Raw genomic sequence first — 25,681 nt, forward strand, 5'->3', positions numbered from 1 at the left:
AACTGATTGCACACAGAAAAGAACAGAATGAAATTTGTATCCAGTATGTAATGTAATCTGCCTGAGATGCAGAAGTGTCAGAAAATAACAGTTTTAAAAACCTGCCCTCTTAGATCACTGATGTTTGGTCTGTACTTCAGAGGCTTTTTGTCTGATTCACCAGCAGCCTCTTCTTGAGAGCATTCAGTGTTTCAGACGGTGTTTATGAAAAAGCCACCATTAAAAAATAACGAACTACTGATATATAAGAGGTTGCTGAGACCTGGTTACTGAAGTGAAATCACAAGGGAGTCACAGGACCGTAGCCGCTGGTTTTATTACCCCACTGGCAACAACCAGCTTCCCAACCTGCGACCTGTTCTCAGTCACGTGAGAACTCCCATGAAATTAAGTACAGCTGCAGGAAGTGCTGTACCTTGTGTATAACTGTAAATACGTTGTGAGTGTGGGGTTTTTACATGGCTCTTCTTGCTCCAGGTGACTCAACATAGGCCAAACCCAGGGAGAGTGTCTTATGGGCAGAGGCAGTCCCAGACCTCACTGAGGTTTCCGAGCAGAAGTCCTTAACATAGGCATGGTGAGTAACACTTGCCAAGAGTGGGGACAGACAGATCCTGATGGGCAGACGGAGCCTGACAGACAGCCTGGGTTGTCACTGCCTTCCTGTGTACAGGCACCATCACAGGTAACTGAAACAAAGGCTATGTGGGCACTTCAATAAGACCTCAGTTCATGTTGCTGCTGAAGGGTCAGGTTTGCCTTTCCCTGTCCATGGCTACTTGTTCCCACCACTCTTCTTGTCATGGCTTTTAACTTGAGCTACCAGTCTATCAGTCAGGCCAGGCCACTGAGCTGGCTGGAAATGTACTGCTTTTCAATGTGTGAATTAGTTTGTGGAAAAAGGAAAGAGATGCTCCAAAGAGGGAGACCATTCTTCTTCCAGTGAAATGACAGCCTACGTTTATAATTTTTCATAAAGATTTGGCTTGGTTCTTAGAAGAAACACCAGGAGACTGTGGTGATGCACAGCTTTTGTGTCAAGTGTTCCTAACCTCAGCTGGGGACCCTGAGTCTCTTCTGAAGCGATTAGCAGACCTGACAGACTGGCTTGGCTATGGCTTGACATGAGGTACAGCTAATTCTGGTATTTAACCATGCTAGGGAAAGTGGATGGCCTTCCTGGCAAAGGGAAGAATTGAGATCACAAACTACAAACTGATTTGTTTCCCCTTGCCATCCTCAGATTACCAAGATGCAGAAATTAAAACAGCAGCAGATAAAGAAGTTCACTCCCACCCTTAGGCTTATAATCTAATGCTTTAAAGGCAAACATGAAAGAGGAACAAGCACAAAATCAAGCGAAAGCATCTCCCCATTAATGAACAGTCTTTTCCCAAATTCTTTCCTATTTGCACAGATAAAAGGAATAGGCAGGGTGGCACAAAGAATCTATGTGTGGGGCATACAAAATTTAATTGTGACCCTGCTCCTACCCTGAATTTAATTTTCAGTGCAATAAAGACAGAGCTCCCAAGCCTCCACCTCCAAACATAACCTAGTTTGTATAAAAGGAGAAATACATCCCTTTTAGTTCAGCTATGCCATACAGAGAGGACTTGCAAGATGAAGCTCAGTCTCTCAAAAATAACACAGAGAAAAAATAACACAGATGCAAAGTGCTGGGAAAGGAAATGGCACATTAGGCCTCCTGATTTCATCAGGACACTTGCACGTTTACAGTGAATTTTCTGGCCAGACATTACTGCAGCCATTTGGCAGACAGGGAAACTGAGGCCCAGGGTGGTAGCTCTGCTTGTGCTGAATCATGCAATGAGTCAGTGGCAGACCCAGAGTGAGAAGGCAGGAATCCCTGCATCCCAGTTCCACTCTCAGACCACTTATTGCCAGAGTCAGGTCCTGCATAAGACACTGTGAAGTTACTCAGCAGAATGATACATTACCAGTAAGCGAGGGAAGGATGCTCCTTCAGCGCTGGTGTTGGAAGGGCTGGCAGCTTCTTTAATTCATTCCTTACAACTTCATTGCTGAAAGAGAGTTCAAAAGGAGGATCAGGCTACAAGAAAACCACCACAATATTTGATATGACCTGACCTAGCTGGCAGGCTGCTATGGCTCTACATCTGTTCCTCCTTAACAAAAGGCACTGGGGTTTCCTTTTTCTTCTCTCTTTATTTATTTTATGGCAGCCCAGTTAACATTTTCCCTCTATTATCAAAATTGGAGAGAAGCTCTTCCAGATGGTTATGTTGAAGCACTTCCTACCAGTGACTGGACACAAAAGCCACCATGTCATATTTCATTGAGCAGTGTCCCACAGACATGTTCATATACAGAAAAAAGCAAGGGGAAGAGAAGGAAGTGATGCTTTCAGCTGCAATAAAGCATCTTTATCTAAATGCCTTACAACCTGCTGAAAAAAATAATGATGTGCTTCCTTATCAACACAAGGTGTTCTTAGCCTCATGGCCCAGCGACCTGGCCTTTGCACAAAATCTTCATTGATAAAGACTCCAGCTTGAATTTGTGTCCTGAGACACAAACCCCTCCGTGGGACCAGGCGCAATCACTTCGCTAACATGCTTCTCCCTGCAACCTCTAGTGGCCGCACCGGCCGGCTGGAGCAGCATCACTGCACAGGGCAGGGAGAGAGAGCTCATGAGACGGGAGGCAGATTCTCACAGGTGAAATGAAACCACGGGATTTTCTCCTACAAACCCCAAATGCCTCCCTTCTCACTTTTAAACACACAAGGAATTGTGTGTGCATGAAAAAAAAAAAAAAAGCGCTCAAAGGCTTGGGATGGAAGGCGGTGTTGTTGTTACTTTCAAAACTGTAGAAATACACAGCCAAGAGGGTCAGACAGGACACTGACGAATGCCAAAGAATTAATGTTTATTTGCTCAGTTTCTAATAGCAATATTGTACCCTGCCCTTTATCCTGCCAAAAAGCGTGGCTGTCCTGGAGCTGTGGAAAGTGGTAGTACCTCTTCCAGAGCTCCAGATTTCCCAGCTCACTGGCTTCCCCAGCAGCAGGGCCATTAACCAGACAGACATGTAGTCTTGGCATTCCCAGCTGTAGACCAGCCATCCCAACATCTGCTAAAGTCCCAGGGGGTCCTTGGATGTTCCAGGTCACCCTGAATTTTGTTTTTGTCTCTGGAACAGTCTGTATGGTGGTTTGTGGAGACGTGATATTGCTTCAGATATAAAAATCTTCCCGCAGTATTTTTACATTTGCACATCCCAGCAGAGGCTCTGCCTGAGACCTAGGTGGGTTTGTCTTTGTTGGAGTTTGCAGGTTAATTGCTAGGTTGGGCCACTGGGTAAACCACTAACATAAATCCTGGAGCAGGTATTTTGGGTATGCCTACAAGCATTTATTATCATGCTAGTTCCCTGACAATCCAATTAAGTAGTTTTAAAACAGGACCACCAGCTCTAGTCAAGACAAATCTATGACAGAGATGCCCAAACATCAATTAGTTTCAAGTTTTGCAGACTGAAGATGTGTAGAACAGCACTTAGAAGGAATGACTAAGGCAACCATTTCCACGCTAAGCACACAGAAAACCACTCAGTAGCACCTCATATGCCAAATCAAATGACTCTTGACAAACAGTGTTTAAAAACTCACTTCTGCCTGAATCCCATGGTCATTTGACTGTCAGATAGATCTTCCTTTGTAAGTGCAAATGCTCAAAAACTATTCAGATTTTTTCTTCCATAGCAGGTAAATACCTGCACAAGTCTGAACAAGAAGCTGCTCTGTTCCATGTTATCTGCTGATCTGGCTGCTCTGTTCTGTGACTGACAGCCTAGAAAACAAGCTGTTGCTGTTTAGAGAGTTTACTGGGTCTGCCCAGAGACGTCTCCTCCACAGCACGTGCATACTCAGCTCTTACTAAGTTTTTTGACATTTTGAAATTGGGAACAAAAAAACAGAACCCAGCACAATCAGAGCACAAGCAGCAGTCGCTGCCCCTAAGTGAAGATTTTTTTGAGGCTGGCTCCTTGTCGAAGGAAGTTGAGAAATTTCCAAAACTTTTCTGGGAAAACAGAGAGTAATTTCTAAACAGGGACATTCTGAGCCCAGAAAGCTGCCAATTAGGGCAAGATTAGTGGTGACTATCTTTGAGAGTCTGGGAAAAGCCTGAATCAGTAATGGCTCCCATAAAGGAAAGGGCTAGCACCAGTCAGTTCCATCTTTTCTGTTACTGAGGAGCAGAGGTAGCTTGCACTGTGATAAAAACTCTTTTAAGAATCAGAGAAAAAGGCACTCTGAGTGATGTTATTGGATGACATTAGCATTTCTGCTGAGTACCTAGAAAATATCATTAAGGTAGTGCCTCACAACTTCAAAGCATCAAATTTATTTCAGGTAATCACTTCCAGGAACAAAAAGGCATTTCATTCCATGTTCCATATATTAACTAAGACTTCTGGCAAAAGACTCATCTCAAGACAAATGAATTTAGACTCCCAAAAGGATGTCAAATCAAGAAAAAGGAAAAAAATTAATGGCTTGGGTTGCATTTGAACTAGTGACCATGAGGTCACTTTCCTCTTGGCTCCTTTTAGAACACCAAACCTCTTAATTTTTAAAACGTTTCCAGCAGGATCACAAGTGGTTTTGTACTTACTGCCTTTCCCGCACTTTCTAGTGAAATACCTCAGTGTGTTTATTTTATTACTGCATTTAGAAAGTGTTTGTTTAATCCGGTCACTTGTGCTGCATTTATTTTGTATTTCAAAGTGTCCAACCTGCAGGGCTGTTATATATGGAAGGGTCCTTTTGATACAGATTTATTAATACACAGGGGAAATGCTCCAAACACACTTTCTCTGTGTCCTCTAGATCCCTTTATTCCTGCACTGTGGTGGAAATTATAATAATTTAAAATACTGAGTAGCAATATGAAAACTGAACTGGAAAAGCCATCTGCATGGGTTTCTGAAACCTGGTTAGACATCCAGAAATAAAGTTGACCGACTGGAGGATGGATGTAGAAAACAGAACTCCTGAGTTCTGGTTCTGCCTGTTTTATTGAGTCTTTGCCAAATAAATTAGTCACCACATCTCAGTATTTCTATTTACACATGGGGGTAAAAGGCCTACCTAGCTACTTCATAAGCATTTTGTGAAAAACAAATTTTTGCAAACTGGTTGGATAATTTTGAGCAAGATTATATATGCAGTTGCCTCAGAAAATCCCTACATTCTCCAGTATGTGTAATAACAATGATCAACAACAAAACAAAACTGCAGGTTAGAGTTACTAACTCTTCTCAGCATGGTAATTCGTTCTGTTGAATGAGAGAGGAAATGCAGAGTCTGAGATTCTTGGATTAAATGGTACCATTGGAAGTACAATGTTTAAGATCTTCTCCATAAGGTTGCAAGAATGCAGCCTGGGCTTCGTAACCCCTTCCTACAATCTACTTGGTTAAATGCCTCTTGGTTACACAGAAAGAAAAGTAAGCCTGAAAATATGTTAGATTACGATCTGCCCAAATGTTGAAATTATTGTGAAATTCTGCTTAACAGGAAACTGTCCATTTGTTTTCTTCCCTTGTTATTCTTTCATATTTTGCTGGGAAATACTTGGAGTTCACTGGAAATATCTCATATTGCTAAACTGGAAGAAATCTAGCAATGAGAACCTGTCTGAAGAACTAGCTGCAGTGGTTCAGGATTTTTTTTTTACTTAGGTTTTTCTCTTTCACCTGCCCAAACTGAGGACAAATGATCACTATATGGTATTTCCAGCTGCTTTGACACAGACGCTGTGTAAGGCTGAAGAGCTGGATTCTGAACATTTAAAACCAAAGTTAGTGAGTTTCCCAAAGATTTTGGTCAATGCCAGACTGGACTCTAAATCTGATAGGATTAATGTAGGGGAAAAATCTCAACTATCTTAACAATATGCTGTGCTCCCTCCAATATTAGCCAGGGCACCCTGGTTCCTTCCTCTCTGTAGGCCTAAAGAGAGTCACACCTATAGTATTTGTGTTCATCTGAGGAACTGAAACTTGTCCTGCCCGTGCTGTGCCAACTAAGTGTGACTCAGCTCCCAACTAGAAACAAGATTAGCTTGAGCTAATGACCTTTACATCTGTCTGCAGGATAGTAGTTTAGGAGCTTTATACATGTGATTATGTACCTTTGAAGTAAATTTTTTGCAGCTAATATCAAAAAGCACAGATGCAATCTTAAGTGTCCTGTTCAGCCTGAGAATCAGCTGAACAGGAATACTCAATTGTTCTAAATTCACTGTATGTCCCAGCCTAAATGTAAACCTTTTTCAGTCTTGTCAGCAGAAGCATTTGAGGATTCTCTTAAATGACATGAGAACCACTCTCCTTTAATGCAGAGGACTAGGAACTTCTTAAGGAGAATAAATTTTTATTTTAATTCTAACTGCCTAAATCTGTATCAGCTAAGAGATGTGCCCTTTGTACAACTCTGCCTGCAAAATACTGAGTTGGACCAGTCCACTTAACAGCAAACACCGAGAAATAGATCTTAGTTGATCTAAATGGGTACAGGAGCTCAGGGTTTCTGATGGGCTTGGTTTTGAAATGAAACATACATTAGAAATGGCTTAGTCAAATTGCTCTCTGTAAGTGTCAAACTGATCTGTCAGGGCTGTAGAGGCATCTTAGTTCAAGACAGTTAAGTATGATCTGGGCTATGTGCTCTCCAGGCTTACCAGACACTGGGCAGTCATTGTGATGCCCAAGTTAGGTGGTACCCCAAGGTGGCAAGAATCAGTAATAAGAGACTCATGCATGATGATGCCCTACCGAAACATGCAGAACATGTTTGAAAAGGCACATAATCCCCTTTTGGGGAAAGGAGAGTACTATGAGCACAGTCATTATTCTGAGGCATGGGTTGATTTCCTTAAAAGCAGCAGTGGGAGCTGCTGTCATTATAGATGCATCAGTTCACAGAGGTAGAAAACTGACTGCTAGAGTTTGTAAGATCAGTTTTTTGAGCTTCCATGATGCCCAAAAAGCAGACTTGCAGCTGCATTCAGAAGTCCTGAACCAGCTCCCTGTTATCCACCACCCGGGTGCAGTGGGATTTGGAGGTAATCACACTCTGGCCACCATGGGCAGGTGCCAAGCCACAGCTGAAATCGTGACAATTTGGCATTGGCTATCCCAGCACCTGAGCTGATTGGCAGTGACTCATAGGAAGGCTCCCATGGGGATCAGCAATTCTCCCATCACTACAAATGAGCCAGTACTTATGTGCTTTTCTGGATCCAGGCCAAAGAGATCCTGGATCTCTTTGTAGTCTCACAGGCTATAAATCTGATGGTGGCAGTAGGCAAGACAGGTGTGGGAAATCTGCAGTCTGCGTTCCAAGCATACAACCCTTTAGAATCAACTTATTTCTTCAAAAATAAAGCAGGAGTTCAAGAGTTCAGCCTTCACGCAATGTACGCTGCCATGCACAACACATTATCTGTAAATCTCAGCAGCAAGACATTCACAACTGCAGAGCTTCTCTGTTTCAAAGGGTAGCCACTTCTATTTTAAACAGCATTTCAGCATCAACTAACTTCAAACACTGAAGCTAACTTCAGGCCTAAGAAAAGTCAGAACATTTGTCTCCATCTGGCCCCAGGCTTGATTTGACTTCCAGATTTTACACTGCTGATATGAATAACCACAAATCTCAGCAGGCAAAATCTTGACCACAATGACCTCATGTTGACTTCAGTAGCACCTGGATCTCACCCAGCACATAAACCCACGTCAGTGCACATTAGAGGGGAGCTGCTGGACAAACATCCCTGGAGATGCTAAGTATTCTTTTAGACCATAGAGGGTCAGGGTAGCATTTTTCTACCTTCCTCTAAGGACAGGCTTTACACTCCACAAATATGGCAGATTGCTTTGCCATCAAAGCTCATTTATAAATTAAGTTCCCTGGCAGTGTCAGCAAGTTGTTATTAGGACACCACTTCTCTGCCTGACTTGGATGTAAGGATTCCCCCTTCCACTCCAAACCATTGTGATCATCAGGCGAAAAGGACTAGGAGCTAACTGTCTTAATGGGGGTGGTGATGACTGCCACACTGATGGGGAGGAAGCAGTTAACACCATGTGTCGAGGCATCTTCTGTGCTCTCAGAGAAGATTCCTCATTTCTCTGTGGCCTGGAGAAATGCACTGTGATAAACTCAACCATTCCTTTTACAAGAGACATCAAACAGCTTTTAGCAGATTGATGCTTTCCACTGGCTGTTTCCACTTCTGGTCTGGAAACTGATACATGAAGATAAAATGCTTTCAGTCCTATTACTCCAAGCCATCTGATTCCTTTTTGTTCTGTGTTTCATACTCCGAATGTACACTTTCTGGTCACAAAATCATAGCATTGTTTAGGTTGGAAAAGACCTTTAAGACTATCGAGTCCAACTGTTAATCCAGCACTGCCAAGTCCAGCACTAAACCATGTCCCTAAGGGCCACATCTACAGGCCTTATAAATACCTCCAGAGATGGTGACTCAACCTCTTCCCTGGGCAGCCTGTTCCAATGCCTGACAACCCTTTCAGTGAAGAATTTTTTCTTCATATCCAATCTAAACCTTCCCTGGAACAGCTTGAGGCCATTTGCTCTTGTCCTGTCGCTTGTTACTTGGGAGAAGAGACCAACGTCCACCTTGGTACAACCTCCTCTCGGGTAGTTGTAGAGAGCAATAAGGTCTCCCCTGAGCCTATTTTTTTTCCAGGCTAAAGAACCCCAGTTCTCTCAGCCACTCCTCAAGATATTCTGAGAAACATTAAAGATTGTTCTTCACAGCAAAACCAGTGGAAGATGTGGTTTATCACAGGTTTGAATGGCAAAACTCTGCTTAGTCCAGCTCTTCTGGGTTAAGTACTTGGCAGTGCATTGGAAAGTAGACTGAAAAGTGAAAGACCCACATGCACTCCAGCACCCCCTAAATAAATACTGCTGATAGCTGAGCTATTCTGAATTGGGTGGAACTGAAAAATGCAGCAAGACTGGGCTTGTGTTCCTGTGGTCAGATGCATGTCAGGATTTTGCAAGTTTATAAGGTTTTGAGAAATGATAAGGCAGAACTTAAATTTCCTTTTAGCGAGGGTTACCTTATGTCATCTCAGATTCCACAATGGACAGGTAATATCTGCAATACATTGTTCTTTTTCACCAATTTGTCTTGATTTTAGCTGGCTAGAAGTCCCAGTCCACCAGACAGTGGAATCTGCCTGTTTTTCACAGCCTCCTCTGAGAGCATAGGGTTATCATTACAGTCTTCTCTCAGTGTATCTCAATGCTGACAAAATTAAGACAGCTCTTTAGACTCGCCTGGCAATTCAACCTCACTGCCCATTCACACCTTGTTTTCTTCTCTGAAATTAACTTCAACGGATATTGTGGTCCTCCAGATGAACTCACCACATTCAGGTCAGCAAAAGGGATATATGAAGTATGTGAAATTGTAGCATACACTATTGTCCTGAACTTCAGTTGAAGAACTTTCATGTTTCTCACATGAGGCATCAAACAGCTACCTGACCTTTGGTTGCTACTAATGTGTAACTGACAGATTTACAGATGACTGTCAACATAAATGAAAATTCTTGGGCATTGCATTAACAATCTTCTGAAACACCAAGCACAGTCACCTCTTTGCATTTCTTACTGCAAGTCTAAAGATTTGGCTCAAAGGACAGTGGAAGTTCAACAAAACTAATTATCTAAATTGTGATTTTGAGAACTCTGTTCAAATTCAAGCTGAAATACCAATCAGTGAAGGAATTGTAATGTTGCCTCTGGCTGGACCTGTGATATATCAATGACTGTAGAGTCATTTCCTTAGTAATTTCCTTCCAAAGACTAGTCTATTTCCTGAACTTCATGGGCATATGAAGAGATTTGTCAACAACAAAGTCACAAACAATGCTGTTTGCAAGGCATGCTCTGGTCAAGGGCTGTGTTTTGTGAAGAAATGATTTCAGGAAACACCATGTCTATGTTAGCAATGCATTCCTATCGCTACACAGCTACAACTGAGTCGCATCACTCACACAGTGATTTTACCAGATTCATTCTCACAGCACACAATGGCAAAAACTTTTAAGTTCACCTACCTTGAAAAATCTCCCTTTGCCTCCTGTAAAATGAGTAAGAAAAAATAAAAATATATCATTAACATAGAAAAAATGTAAGAAATGGCTGTTCAAGATTTTCCACTTGCAAAATTCATTTAGCAGCAATTTCCTGTTGTAATTGATTCCTCATGTATTTTTTGGAGCTAGTATTTAATGTCAAGTGCCATGATACATGCAGTGAGCTGGGCAGATTAACAAACAAAAGTTTGTTACAAACAAAAGCAAAAACCCCTGTATTTGCCTAATACAGGGCTAGATGACTCCTCATTCTGCTAGTGGATACCCAAGAAGCTGCAGGAATTAATGCTAGTAAATAAGTAATTTTTTGCATTGATGTGGATGCTACATTACTAGATCTCTGAAGTCTTAATGACTTTGCAGTGTCTGAGACTGCAGCTTCCCTGACTTGTATTTTTACAAGTATTCTATGTATTTTATAGTAACTAGACTTTCAAAAAGCTAGTTTACTGTCAGCTTTCAAGAGGATGCAAGACACAGGTTTCTCTAACTCCTTGCTGGGTGTTTGGGGGAGTTTGTAGCTCCCTTAATTATATATGTAGATATTTCTATTGATTATCATCACAGCCTGATGTTAAAGAGCTGGGTAATGTTCCACTCCAGTAGTTAGAATAGTACCTGAGTCTTACAGTTCATCTGGCAAACCCTCAAGATCTGGTGAGTCCCCTCCTCAATAGCTGTAGTAAGCATTTTGCGTTTTCCATAGGCAATATGCATTTCATATGATGCATGCTAAAGCACCTCATTTGCCATCAGCTACGCAGAAAGCACAGTGCAAGAATGTAATTTGGGCAGTAAGGGAGTTTCCACTGCCAAGAGGACTGGGTTTTGCATCCAGGTCTTTTGTCTTTATATCCATCCATCCATCCACCCGCAAAACCTGTCAGCTTGCATCCAGTGGTGTTTCAGTCCTGAGGCTGGGGTAAAGTTCAGAGCTTTGATGGTACTTCAATTTGTTCTGGTAACACAACAATTTGAAATAAGGCCACAGACTAAAACACTTGAGTTCTGACAGTTCTTTACTATCTTCCTATTTCCCTCTGAGTGGCCTGAAGGGCAGACAAGCTCTCCTCTGGTTCATAGGAAGGAGTCCCTAAACATTTCATGATTATAGTTCAACACAGCAAAACCCAAAGAATATGGCCTGGCCTGCACAGAGATGAGCATACCAAATTTTAAAAAAGATTTTGTAAGGTAGATTCTCCATACTTCGGTTCTTTGACCTAAATGCTGCAGTAAGAAGTAGAACAAAATGCAGTATGATCTTGCTTGTTTTGCTTGGATCCTGTCACAAACATGGGCTGTAGTAATTTCTGGTTACAGACATTGAGGTGTGGCTTGTTTTGACTGTTTTCATGAAGTTACACGTCAAACTACTACAGGAATACACGTAACATCCTGTGTTTGTGATGAGAAACAAACGCAGCAACGAGGATTACAGTGGCAGATCTGGATCTGGCTGTATAATTACCAAGCACTCAAGTTATTCATTAGGATGAGCAGACAATAGATTCATAACCCTATTGCTGCTTCTCACAATGAGCCTGTTCTTTGATGTGTATTCCCCCAACAGCCAATATGTGATTTCTATAATGTGCTTTTAATTGAGTCCCCCATCCTGACTCTATCACTCTATTTTTGTTACATAAAATGATTTTAATGAAGATTCAAATCCCTATGCATTAATTGCTTTTTTAACATAGGAAGTGCTATAGAAATGCAATGCATTGTTATTTATTAGAGCAGTCTGATGAGATGGCTCGTCTGCTCACATGGTTCCTCATAGCTTCATGGCTGATGGGAAAAAAAAAATGAAACTACACTACATGAAAGGGAAACAAGGATCATCTGGCAGTTATTTCTGATCTGCTGCTACAGTCATGCTCTTAAAGAGAGGTGTTTCACAAAACCCACCTCCACCACCCTGAAAAGAATCCTCTTTGGGAACCAGAGATTTACCAAACTCTGCTGGTAATTTGCTCTCTGACCCCTTCCCTCTTCCTGTAGAGCAGGACTTTAAAATTAATTATTTTTTTTTTTTCTGGAGAAGTGTTTTAGAAAACCTTTAAGCCATTCTGCCCATGTTGGAGAACAGACATTTGCATACGTAGAAGCTTATGGATATTATCAGGGGCCCAAGCTCCACTGGGAAAACAAATGCAAGTCAAGTCACTGAAGAAGAACCCATTGCATATGGATTTTACCTAGGAAATCACATTCATCACTTAGACTTTCTCTGGCTTTAAATCATACCCCAGGGTCTTGGATATCTGTATTGGTTGAAACATGATAAACATTTACACATAAAAAATGTTGGGCTGTGGAATCTGCTCTGTGCGTGGAGAGGTCTGGTTTGAGAGCCCTCTGCACCTATTTTGCATTGGTGTAACTGAAGAAAACAGTAAAGACATTTTTCTGCTGCAACTGGGGGTCCGCCTACGCTTCCATACAACCATTTTGGATTTGGCAAATCAGAAGATTTAATGCAACACAAGGAAGTGTAAAGTAAGAGAAGAAGGGTGCTTACCTGCAAGATGTATGCAGCCAGTTCAAACACCACTTCACTGTCAACCTCAATGAGTTCCTTGAAAGGTGAAGAAAACAAGAAAGAAAAAGAGTTGAGCCTGAGCTCCTGCAAGAAGGACTTGCATCTCCTCCTGGCTACCACACGGTGAAGCATGCTTTGCCAGTTTTCTCCCCTGGCTAGGCTTCAAAGCATTCCCTGTGCTTCTGGAGACCAAAGTGAGGGAGAACCTGCCCAGTCAGATGTGGAGAAAGCCAAATATTCAGTGTAATGGCTTGGTAAATGAAGCATAACTGGATGTGCCATGAAGGGATTCCTGGGGAGGAGGGGGGAAAAGACAGGCGGAAGGGAGAGGATCACAGTAATTTTTATTTTCTTCTGTGTTTTACTGAAAGGTAGTCTGGGAAATAAATTTTTTTCCCTCCCAAATGTCACCTGTGCTTCAGGGGAACACAGCCTTGTCCTTGGCTCACAGAAGCAAGGAAATGAAAAAAACTGTTTTCACTGAGGTTGTGTCAAAGCTCTTGCAGAACTCCTCTGGCCCTTGCCCAGGGTAAACTCAGGAAAAAGAGCCATATTCCGTCTTGCAGGATGGGAGCTCTGGTTTCATTGCCTTCATCCCCATGAGCACTGGGGCTGGGGATGCTTTGAAAATGAGCTGTGGCTGCACATCTTTTGGTAGATCTTCACCGAATCATTCTATAGGATCCAGCCCATGATGAAACCAGACTTGGAAGGTTAGATGAAATTGTGAGTGCCTTGCTTGGACACCATGGTCACATTAAGGACACCATGGGTGGTCCCATCAGATCCTCTCAGGACCCTTCTGCTGTGCCTGGGAGAGCAGTCACAGAACCAAGGGGTCCAGGCACTGCTCTGTCTGAATGTGTAGGATGCAGACCTGGCATCAAAGATGCTTGGGATAGGAGGCATGAGCATTAATCTTGTGGCCAGACGTGCTCTCCCCAAGTCTACGGTCCCTGCTCTTGGGAAGGTAGTGCACTTTTACTGAGATACTGTTTAGGCCTCTGTTCTTCAGCTAGAATTCCTATGTTGTCTCCTATATGCGTGGCCATATAAACTGGGTCACTGTTCAGCTCACTCCTGTGGTGGCTTTTCTGTTGCATTTATTTAAGCTGCTGTTTTTAGTACTTTATTTCATCTGGCAAGAAATGAGTGATCTAAATATAGATCACTGCTGTGATCCCTGCTCCAGCCAAGTCATGACCACACCTCATTTACATGCCACAATTGCTGCGTTGGCTTGTCTCTGGCAAAATCAAAAACAAAGGGAACAAAACAGGGGATAAGATCCAGGTGTCCTTGGCTTTCACCAGTGCCAGCTTTTTAAAATAAGCACTTCCTTCACCTCCTTCATAACAACTCCTTGGGGAGTGAAGACCAGACTTGCTACGCGCAATAAACACACCTTCCCTCATTCAGCTGAACTGTCTGATTCACACAGGCACCTGCACTAACGATGTGCATCTGCCAAAGGAAGCGGCTGGTGCAAGATGTGGATTCAGCTGCAGGCAGGGCAGAGCTGGGGCAGTCAGGCATATCCCGCAGCAAGGGGAGATATGGCGTAGAACCAGAGTGCCTGGTCTTCCTCCCGTCTTGAAGCACCAGGCACTGCATGGACAAACCTGCCTCTGCAACCACATGTCGATGTTGCGGCAAGTCTATACTAGTAGGTAAAGTGGGCCAGAGCCCATTCTCTGGCCCTAAGGGTACATGGCACAGTATAGCTCATGACTAAACACTCTTCCTCTCTCTCCCAGTTCCAGATGGAGTTATCTCCAGTGTATTGCCTCTTGGGAACAGGTGCTCATCCTTGGAGAGTGCCCAAGCAATGCCCGGGACAGGGCTAGTTGGCACAGGCCAAAACCTGTGCCAGAACGTGCTAGTAATTAAACAGCCTAACTGATTGAGAGACAGTACCTGCCGCCAAGCCCTGTCTCATTTGGTAGTACAAATGTGGCTTGGCCTTTCTGGGCAGCTGTGGCTTCTTGGTCCTGTGCAAGGGTTTGCATGTGTGGGTCCATGAATGTCTCATTATACAAAAAGGTGGGTGAGGAGGAGTGGTGGACACAGCCAGAGGAGCACAGCACCCAACACAGAGCCAGCTGGCATCCCAGTGGACAAGCAGCTCCACACTAAACAGGCCACAGTTTTATTCAAAAGAATTTGAAAAACAGCCCAAACAGCCCTGTGCATGGGGATGTTTGTCAGGGGGTGTCTGAATAATCAATGGGGGAAGGTCTGAGGTGCTAGCATAGCATTATCAGCTACACTTTTATCATACACAGTATGGTCTTCCTGGGCTGCGGGGGAGCCTGGAGTGAAGGTATGACGGGAAGTCCAACAAGAAAACTTTTGGTGCACCAAGGAAGCTTTCAAGGTTTGGGACCCCATGTGCTAGCTGCAGGGACGACGAACACTGGCTGTGCTTAGACACCAAATCCCCCTTGCTACACCGAGATGAATCCTCCAGCCATACTGGCTGGGTGCTTGCCCTGCATCTTAGCAGAGACTTTACACCCAACTTTCAAATTCAGCACCTTTTGTAATAGCACAGCATGGCTTACTGTGGCTGGAAGTCAAATGGGGAAGGACCCGCATGGGAAGCTGGGAATCCAGCAGGGCTATTTTTGGATATAGATGACAGTCAGCTTGAATGTGCAAAGTAATGGTTTCAGGAGAGGTCAGACTAAAATAGACCAACCTAGATCTGTAGGCACTTTTTCTCTCTCGCTCTCCCCCCCGCCCCTTCTTCTTATTAAGGTTTCTCCAAAAAAAGAACAACAGTGTAAGCTTTTCCTGGCAATACTTCAAAAAGGAACTTTCCCCAGGAACCAAAATATGATGCTCACTGAACTTGTTGCTGGAGAGGGCTGACTAAGCACATCTAATTGCAGCTTTGCCAGCGAGCAAAGCTCTGTACGGCTCAGCTCTGCAGTCCTGCCTCTTTCCTGGGCACTGGAAAAAAAGGCATTTTCTGGCTTCTACCCTGCATTTTAGAAGATGCGAAAATTGTCCCTGCATTGTAGGGCGTGCTGATGTCAGGAAGCGAGGCTGCAGATTGGGTGTAAGCTAGTTGGCTTAGCAGGTCACAAACCTGCCGAGGGTTCTGGGATGGTGGTACAATCACTCCCTGATTACAGCTGTCTTTTCATACCACTTCCTCCCTGGCAGATGAAGGTGAGTCACCAGGAATGGCCTCTGCCAGCACAGAGGAGGGATCCTCCCAGGGAATCCCAGCTGCTGAAAAACCTCTCCCAGTCCCACACACCAAGCTGCCTGTCCAGCACACCTGGCTGAGTCCACAGGCAGCCAGCTCTACCTCAGCGGGTTCTGGGCCTGCTTACTTGTCTGACCCTGCCCTTTCGCTTCTGTGGTTGGCTTGTGGCATCGGAGGGATGAGCTTCACAGCTCTGCGGTGGGCACTCCAGCAGGGGAGCAGAGGCCGTGCCAGGATGGCCTTATCTCTGGCACACGGAGTGCTGTGCAAGGGGCAGCTCTGAGTTACAGCGCTGGTGACAGCAGGCTGGTGTTTTCAGTAGCCTACCAGGCAGGGCTATTCCTAGTACAAAAACATTTCTCTGTGCATGGCTTATTCCTGCACAAAGTGACCTTAAGTACATACCCACAGACACCCTTACCCCTGCTCACACACATACTCACTCCCCCATCCCACAAAGACTCGGTCACACACATGTAGTCCTTCGCATCCCTAACCTGTTTACACACTCACACTCTCAGAGAGGCATGAACTTGCACAGCTGCAGGCCCACATGCGTGCGGTCACTCCCCCTCCCGAATCAGCCCCCCATGCCTACCCCCACTCTCGCACTCACACAGGAACCCGCTCTCACACGTCCCTTGCACACTCTCTCACACAGGTCCCGTCTCACACTGCCACCTGCACTCCCACACGTCCCTTGCACACTCACACAGGCTCCATCTCACCCCCCCCCGGACCCTCACACGCCCCCTGCCCCCCCCTCACAGCCCCCCCTCGGCCCGCCCGCTGCCCCCACACGCTCCCGCCGGGCCCAGAAGATGGCGCCCGCGCGGCAGCTGCCGCCCTCTTCGGGCGGGAACGCCAAACGGCATCCCCGCTGCGGCTTTCGAACACAAACCCAGTCATTTCCTTCTAAACAGAACCCAGTTTATAATTTTAGCAGCTGCAGGTTCCTTCCTGCACACCACTAGAGTTACTTGCAGGGGTGTTTTACCTCAGAACCCCTCTCGGACAGGGAAGGTGCTGCCAAGTGCCGGCAGAGGTTAGAGACAGAGGAGCGAGCGAGAGTGAGCAGAGGAGGATGTATCTCAAAGTCTGAGCACGACCAACACCAATTTTGGGGCAGAGAGTGCAGACCCAGGTGTCTCAGCCCACCTGGTCTGTGGGTGGCACTGAGTCAGTGCCATCCAGACCTCACCGAGTCCTTACCTTGTAGATGCAGGACTTGGCGTTCAAGAAAAACAGCTCAATGGTGGCATTGTCCTTTAGGTAGGAGATGCTTTCGATGTAGAACCTGAAAGGGAAAGCAAGGGAGGTGAGACACAAGGGGAACTAGGGCAAAACATGAAAACGCACTCATTAAGTGAAAAACGCGGTCAACAGTTATGATGAGTATACTAAAAATGAAGTTTCTTTGTTTATGGCAGACTGGGGTGTTGGAAGAGGCTTGTGCACGGTCTGGGACATGATCAGTCACCACCACCTCAGCCATACGAAAGGAATCGGATCATCAAGTGAATGATTTTGTTTCTAAATAATCCTTTGTTTTGTTTTTAAACTTCAAATAATCCTTTATTCTGCTTGCTCATAAACTCCATTCTCCATCCCATCTTGGAATTTCTTCTTCACTCCTTTACCCAGCTTGCCCATTTCTGTGCTGTTGACCTGCGTCTTATGAAATATTCACTAACAGAAATATTCACTAACCCCTTCTGGGCTCCTTCCCTGCCCACTTCAGCTTCTACATAGGGCAAATTTTATAAAGACTTCTTTACATATTTTAGTAGCTATGGATGCAGAGTAACCAAGGACCTTGCACAATCTACCAGTACTATGAATAGCAGTGCTGGCGATGACTGGGAATGCCAATAATATTTTTTTTTCCTTTTTCTGAGCTGAGATGACTTCTCAGATGTCAGTAGAAAGCTAACCTAACCAAACCCTCAGTGTCAGAAAAATATATTCTCCTGCATTAGCTAATTACCCCAAGTATTTGCAGCTATGTTGAAAGTCCACGATATGTATGAATGAATTCACTGCTCCATGTCCTGTCTGCTTTGAAGGTTTGATCCTTTGGCAGTGAACTCCATAAGAGTTTTGTCACTGGCTTCAATCAACTCCAGCCCTTAATTCTGCCTTCTGACCTTCTGGGGAAAAAAGCTCAGGATACTGTCAAAGCTAATGACTGATGCATATGTATGTATATGTATATGCAAGTATGTTGTGTGTTCCTGTAGTAACAGGGAAAGCCTGGATAGGTTCAGTGAATGATTAAGGTGAATTTTGCATTTACTTTGTGTTTTAAGTAAGGAAAAAACCATGCATCTGTCTGCTCACCCTGTTTTATAGTGATCTTTAAGTTGCAGTACAGTGGCAGCAGTGTTCCTTACATAAATTCCAGTACTGTCGTGCCTTGTCAGAGGCAATTAGAATAGGGAGGGTGCCAGAGAAATACTGCCTGCATCAGGAACTTAAAAAAATGCTATACATTAGAAACCTGTTTTGAGATGTGAGGTCCAGTTACAGAGAAACCTTACCCTCTGACCCCGCTGCCAGGGAGTGGGGCTAGAGACCTGCTGACACTCCTGGGGCTTCACACAAACACTGGAGGGGTTGTCCATGTTGAGCTATTTGCAGAATTGAGGAGCTTAAATGTAGCCTTCTTAGGGGTAAAGGTCAAAGCTTTGTAGTGCTTATAAGTGTCTTCTGAAGACTTTTCAAAACAGTTTATTTCCTGACAGTTAAAACCAACTACTTGCTTACTAGAGTGAGAGGAACATTTTGAGCTCTTCCTGTTCATCTGCTGAAGTGCTCCTGCTATTATCCCTCCTTCTCCTCCTCCAGAATAGCTCAAATGAGAAATAAAAATAAACCCCAGATAAAAAAAACCCCTGAACCCTGCATTTGAATGTAGGGATCATAAAGCACAAAGATTAAATTTTGTCTTGATTTTTTTTTTCTGGTTTCCACTGGGTTTCACCTCCTGTCCTTGAAGCTACCTCCCCCCCCCGCCCCCCCCCCCCCGGCAAATAAAAATATACTTGGCTTTAGAAATGCAAAAAAGATACTGCATTAAAAATGGAACCTTCTTACTAGATCTGTTCTCTGAGTGCAGCTGGCTTTCCATCTGCTGAATTCATGCAGAAAAATGATAATTTTAAACATTCTATGATTCTTGAAGAACCTCCTCTGCTTATCACCACTACAAGTGCTCTCCAAGTTGTGATGGTATGATCTTTAATTCCAGAGTCAGAATAAAACAGGAACATTTATTCTATTTTTGAATCCCAGTGAAGGTTAGCCAAAATGCTTTTTGTTTCTTCAGATCGAACGAGACCATCCCCATCATCACTAGAGGGCAATATTGCCTTTCTCAAGGCTGTAAGGATCTTTCCTGAGGCTTTCCACATAGACACATACACGGGTCATTATTTCTACAAAATTGAGTCTCTCAGAGCACAGAGCCTGCACATGATAGTTCATCTTCACAAAGAAAACCCAATTCTCAAGTGATCTCCAGAGTGAAGAGTGTGCTGGGGAGCTACTGGCTCTCACACATGCACCCAGATAAACGCAAAACACATGCACCAGAAAATTGGTGCTACTTAAAAAAGAATTGCAGAGAGAAATCTTACAGGATTTTCTGTGTGGCAAGCTCAGAAAGCCAAAACTGGTGCAGACTCCCCTGAATTCACAGCTGGTGCTGCAACACAGAAAGGGGAGGGAAAGATCCTTGCAGCCTTTTTTTGCACTGATGTGAACCTCTGTCAGACCTCCTCCTGTTACCACCTTTTCCAAATACAGTGAAGGAAACGACACTTCATGATGACCAGTGTCAGTGACTAAGGAGGCAGGCAGAAGCACACAGCTGCTAAGGCAATGAACCAAGGAAAAAAATCTGGGTTAAATTCCTGATTTGGACACAGGTTTCCTTTATGACCTTCAGAAAATCATTTAGCTTCTTGGGCTGTTGTGCTGTGTTTAGAAAATGCTCCTCCTTCCTCTGCTCCCCTCTGTCTGTTTTGCCTGTTAAGCTTCTAAGTCCTTTCTTATGGCATGTTTCAAGATCATCAGTTTTAAGAGGCAACTCTCAGATTTCTGTTGAGGGCTCCCCTGAGAGCAGCATTCCTCCACGTGGTGTGAAGCTGATATATCCAGGAAATAATGGATGGGCTGCACAGAGAAACAGGCAGTACAGTGTGTCCAACACCTCTGCTCTGCTGCCTACATCTCTTGCAACACAGCCAACAAACAGCTTTGCCTCAAGCAGCTCTTGCAAGAAGTTTCTTGATAGCCAGCAGCAACTGCTGCTGTGAGAAATTAGGCAGCTGCAGGAACACCGCACAATACTTTGTGAGTATAAACCCCAAAGAAATAATTTTTGAAAATGTTTAAAAGATCAGCTGATGTTAATATGTTCCTGCATTCCCCATCCCTCCCCACCTCTAGTAACTTATAATTCATCACATACATTTTCTAAGCATTAATTAAATAGACCAGTGAATATTATGCTGGGTAATGAACACAAAGTGCATATCGTGACTGCTCCCTCTCAGCAGCAGGAAAATAATAATGAGTGTTGCAGAAAGTGTCTTGGAAGACTTCAGAAGCGGCTGCATGTGAAATGTTTAGGGCTTTTTAGCTGCAAGGACATGTCTCGTACTGACCAGATTGCTCTATATTAAGTGTTGGGTAACTGAGAATTTGCTCTGAGACAGCTTAAGCCCCCTCACACCATGATGAATGGCAATTCCCATCGTAGCCAGCCAAGCACAGACATTTATACAGCAATGCTTGTGAGAAGCAGCTGTGGAAACTCCTGGTCCGTGGGTGATGGGAAACTGGCACTAGCGTAATTTCTCCCTTGCACTACACACAGGCCCACCTCTGACTTGCAGCAGGGAGAAATGCCTGACTGGGCCCTGGTCTTATCAGTTTGATCACTGGTTCTTCAGGAGATGGAGAATCCCTGGCCACTGGTGCTGGCCTCATACGTGAACTCAGCTGTGTGTGTGCAGATGAGCAAATTTAGCAGTGTTGGGAAGATGCTTGATCACTAGCACTTCATCCTTGCAGGGGGATAGGAGGAGGACTTATCAGGTAAAAGGTCTCCAGAAGCACCTGAGCTGGTGGTGTGTTTGTGTGGACAGTGAGATTTGAAATGAGCAGCACTCCCAAACTCCACACACCAAAAGAAGCTGTCAAACAAAAAATATTTTGCATTGTCTCTAACACACAGCCCTGGACATATACTGTCAACCTAAACTTGGTCATCTGTCACCTACCAGGGACCAGGCTCTGAGCAGCTGAGCTCCTGAATATGTAAATATACTGTTGTAGCATTCAAGATCACAAGCCCCTGTGTATATTTCCAAGCAAAATATACCACATGGTAAAAATATTTCACTGTGGTCTTCAACAAAATCATATTTTGAAGCATGACCACAGCAAATGGATGTCTTGTCTACTTTAGGTGTAGATCTGTCCTGGAGCAGTGATATCATCCTACTTCTTGTGAATTTTGATGCTGGTGGGAATGAGCTGGTCCAGAAGGCTCTAACAACAAAACTAACAATTTTTTCACCAAAAATAAATACTCCAAAACTCCCCTTCTGGTGCAATGGTGCTTTCTTCCAAGAAAATTAAAAGAAAACATTGAAAGGGCATTGGAAGACCTCAGAAAGGTTTCAACATTGCTTTCGCTGAGGAACAGCATCTTCTTGAGGAGAGGCCCTAACAGAAAAAACTAATTGAAACTGGAGCCCTGACTAGGACAAAGGGTCTGTCTGCCAGCTGGAGAGCCCAGGCTAGGCAGGGGCACAGCAAACCACTCTCTTGTTACTGTCCTATGAAGCCTTACTCCTCAGCAGTCTTGCTGCTTTCAGAGGAAGGAAGTGGGGTGGCCGCAGGGACACAGGAGGCAGCTGGGCAAGGAACATGGCAATGCACATGCCCCAGTTGTGCTGGTACAATGGTGTGGGAGAAGGCTGGTCAAAAGAGGTGAGCAGTGCCAGGCAGTGATGGGGAGGCCAGGGATGGTACTGAGGATGTTTGCTGCTAATCAAGGTGACTGACAACAGTGTGACAGTGGTTTCTGGGTGAGTTCCTGTCTTTTCCAAAGGGCAGAAGCTGGGGACTCAGCATTGGCCAGCGGGGTACCTTCCCTCCAGTCCTGTGATACTGCTTCCATGCAGGGAGGCAAAACACCCCTCTTGGGCCTATTATAAACAGAAAATGGGAAAAATTCCAGAATAAAAATCCCAGGTGGGTCTTCTCTCTTGTGGTGAAAACATTATTTTTCCCATGAAAAAGGAGAAAAAAGGATAAAACCAGATTTCATGGAAGATAGTCAGAATGAAGCAAAAGGATTTTGGTTTTGATCTGCACTCACTTTCCCCAGTGTTTCCTCCTGCCCTAGGTGGGAAATGCACTGCAACACAAGAGAAAGGACTGAAACGGGCAGGGGTGTCTTCCATGTCCTTCCCAGCTGGGTGACTCTGTTCTGGTTAGGATGCAGGACAGAGCTGTCAGCAGAGCTCCTTGGCTCTGTCAATGGACTGCCTCTTCTTTCATTATTACAAAGCAGTAGATAAAGGAGAAGACCCCTTTTCTGCCTCATCCATCCTGGTGTCTGGCTCATTATCCCTCACCATGTCATTCAAAACCTGAGAGGATAATTTGAAAAATATGAAGCCATTGGCTAACCAGGAAAAGAAAAATCACATGCATCAGCATAATGGACTTAAATGCAGATGTCATTATGTCCAGTGTCTCATGCTAAATGAGTATGCTGAGCAGCTCAGGCTGCAGAGCTCCTTTTATATGCCATCCCTGTTTGCTAATTGTCATGGGTACACACTTTTATGTGCTGACACTTAAAGTAGACAATGGTCACACTAGTTGACCTGTTAAATAACCAGCCAGGAATGAAAATCAGTGGTGCTAAAAAGCTCCATTTACCTCCCCTTCTGCATTTATTTTGATTCTGATCCCATGTCCTGTCCCCTGTGTCTGTGCCATGCTCAGGCCCCTGCCACCTAGCACCTGGAACTGGTATGCAGGGAACAGGACACAGCAAGAGAGACCTATGTCAACTTTTATGTCGTTGCAAGAAAGCCACAAAATGGTAGGTGAATGTGATACCAGGAATACAGGGAATTGCAGCTAACAAAAAAAAAAGCAAAAAAAAAGCAAAAAAAAAGCAAAAAAAAGCTGTGGATATTCTTTAACCTGACTCCGTTCCCTCTCTTTTTCCCACTGTACTATGTGGGACTGTACTGCGAAGGTGTTTGCATCTTTACTCACCACCCATCCATTTTTCTCAGTGTTTGTAAGAGGTTGGCCCATTGAACTCCTGTAAACCCATGTGTTTTGGGGATACTTGCTCATTCCTATGCCTTATCTTCTCTGTGTACAAAACACTAAGGGATTTGCTTTCAAATATATAGAGACCATCTCTCTTCCTGGCTGTACATCCTGGAAGTCTTTGCAAACAGCAGAGTGCTCCAATATCAATGCAGAGAAGGGAAGGAATCAAGGTGGTAATTCAGGCACATTCCTTCCTGATGTTTGGTTACAGCATCAAGCATCACCTGGAAAGGCACTGACCTCACTACAGTCCCCTGCCCTCCCAGTGGGTGGGGAACTAGGTCTGACCAAGCCATAAAAGCAGCAAGTCAGCTCAATTTATTCTGCAAATTGCTCCACCCCTGAAATGTCCCATGGAGCTTAGTTTGCAAGGGAAGTGCATCTTTGTACAAAAAGGCTGTTGCAGCTCCTCTTGGCTTAGAGTGATGTTATCTGTCCCAAGTATGAGGTGAGAGCAGTGACTGAACCACAGCATCTCACTGCCTTCCTCCCCTCCTCTCCCTCCGTCACCAGGGTAATTTCTCCAGACTCTCCTGAGCATCAGCCCAGTTCTTCCTGCTTTTTGATCCTTACCAAGGGTAACATCTTGGTTGTTAGAGGTAACTCACTGGCTGCACTGTCTTGCATAACACCGTCCCTCAGCATTTGTGGAACATTTTTCATCTGAGGATCTTGAACCATTTCAGGAATAGAAATACCTCCAGCCATTCCACTGTGTTGTCAGCAGCACACAAAGCTGTGAAAGCTGCATGGGCTTTACTTACTGGCTCTGCTCCTTTGTTCAATGGCACAGTGACGACCCCTCATAGCCGACCTTTCTACTTGCTTCACTGATGACAGCAAATCACACCCACTGGTGTAAGGTACAATGTCTGCATGGCTTTGACCCAGTGTAGGCATTGACATAGCTATTGCTGCTTGATCCAAATCTGGTACAAATCCTACACTGACAGCATCCATCATTTCTGCATAGTACCTATCATGCTGTCTAAATGCTTCCCAAAATTAGACAAGACAATGCTACTAGCATCAACACATTCAAAATGTGGCTCAAAACAATAAATTTTCAGAATTCTGCTTTTTCTTCCCCCTTCGGTGGCTGAATGGAAAGGAAAAACAACTTATCCCCTTCTCTAAACATAGCTCACTTATACAAATATATTCCCAGTTAAGCAGAAAACAGAAATGGTGTTATGGGACTCAAGAGCCAGACTGCTATTAAGATGTGTGTGTAATGGATGACTTAGCTCAGAGCTGTGTGCTAAGTAGCAGAGCCCCATTAGTTCCCTTCCTCAAGCAAAGGTCAGTTTTCACACAAGTAAATCTTCCGACTGGACAGAAGTTTCTCATATCTCTAAAGAGACTCTGAGGAGCTAAGCCTCCCCGCAGGCAATTTATTACACCTTCCCCCGGGTGAACAGAGCAGGGGGCCACCCTGAGAAGGCTGCAATAAATTGTCTGCAGGGAGCCTTGTCTTCCAGCACAAACAAGGTCTGAGCGACTGTATTTATACACTGCGGCTGGGCGGGAGGAGGGGGTTTGCAGGGCTGCTGGCTTTTGGGGTCTTCCTGCTTAGTGTACACACAGCTGACACACACCAGCCAGCAAAACACATGCTGTACAAAGAGACTCAGGTTATGGCACAGTTTTGCTGGACTTTATAGACAGAGCAGCTCATGGGAACCCCTTGAAGCAGCTTGGTTAGACTGGGTTGATTATGTGGATTTAATATTCTGATTTTTTGCTATTGTTTCGGCAGCACCTCAGCAGTACATGGAACTGTGGAGATATAATGTGAGTAGGAGATGGCTCTTTGTGTCCCCTTATATGTAGCATAAATTGCCTGGGAGCTTGCTATGGGGAGTTACTGGCTCAGTACTGTCAGTGAGAGCGGGTGAAGGAGACAGCACAGCTGGAAGGAGCTCTAAGAAAAGCCAGCTAGCTGTGAGGATGAGGACTCCAAGGTGCTGAAACATCTCAGGGCAGTTCCTCGAACTCTGCTGGGATGATCAAGCTCTATGGTAATGTGATGTCCAGCACTGCCCTCCTTGCAGCTCCCCTTGCAGAATGGTCTGTAGGTTACAGGGAAGAACAGAGGAACAGAGATTTGTGTATATTTTCCCCCAGCATCTTCTCCTCGGTGCTAGCAGGTGAGATGAAGCATATCCATGGGTCAGAGCAAACTGCCACTTCTCTCTCCCTCCCCTGGCTGCAAAATTGATGTACTTGATAATCTCAAGCCTCTCTCCCCAGTTCTGGTAAACCCCTGTCTCACACCGTGGGGCAGAGGGAGGGCTGCTGCTTCTTCCTCCTCAGAGGGGAGAAGCAGGAGCTGGTGATTCCTCATTTTCTGT

The 25,681-nt window shown here is 44.5% G+C and overlaps 1 protein-coding gene across 10 annotated transcripts in view; it reads right to left on the reverse strand.

The window, feature by feature from the left end:
• Positions 1-25,681, reverse strand: part of FRMD4A (FERM domain containing 4A) — a 386,124-nt gene that overhangs the window by 66,179 nt on the left and 294,264 nt on the right. For all 10 annotated transcript variants that reach the window (XM_080391697.1, XM_080391696.1, XM_080391695.1 and 7 more), the window contains 4 exons: positions 17,169-17,253; positions 12,719-12,775; positions 10,153-10,175; positions 1,962-2,045 (listed from right to left, as the gene is read on the reverse strand). In XM_080391697.1, the coding sequence (XP_080247823.1) occupies positions 1,962-2,045; positions 10,153-10,175; positions 12,719-12,775; positions 17,169-17,253 (249 nt within the window). The remainder of the gene's footprint in view (positions 1-1,961; positions 2,046-10,152; positions 10,176-12,718; positions 12,776-17,168; positions 17,254-25,681) is intronic.

The sequence above is a fragment of the Falco punctatus genome (genome assembly GCF_963210335.1).
Source record: "Falco punctatus genome assembly, chromosome: 6".
In the NCBI taxonomy this organism is placed as follows: domain Eukaryota; kingdom Metazoa; phylum Chordata; class Aves; order Falconiformes; family Falconidae; genus Falco; species Falco punctatus.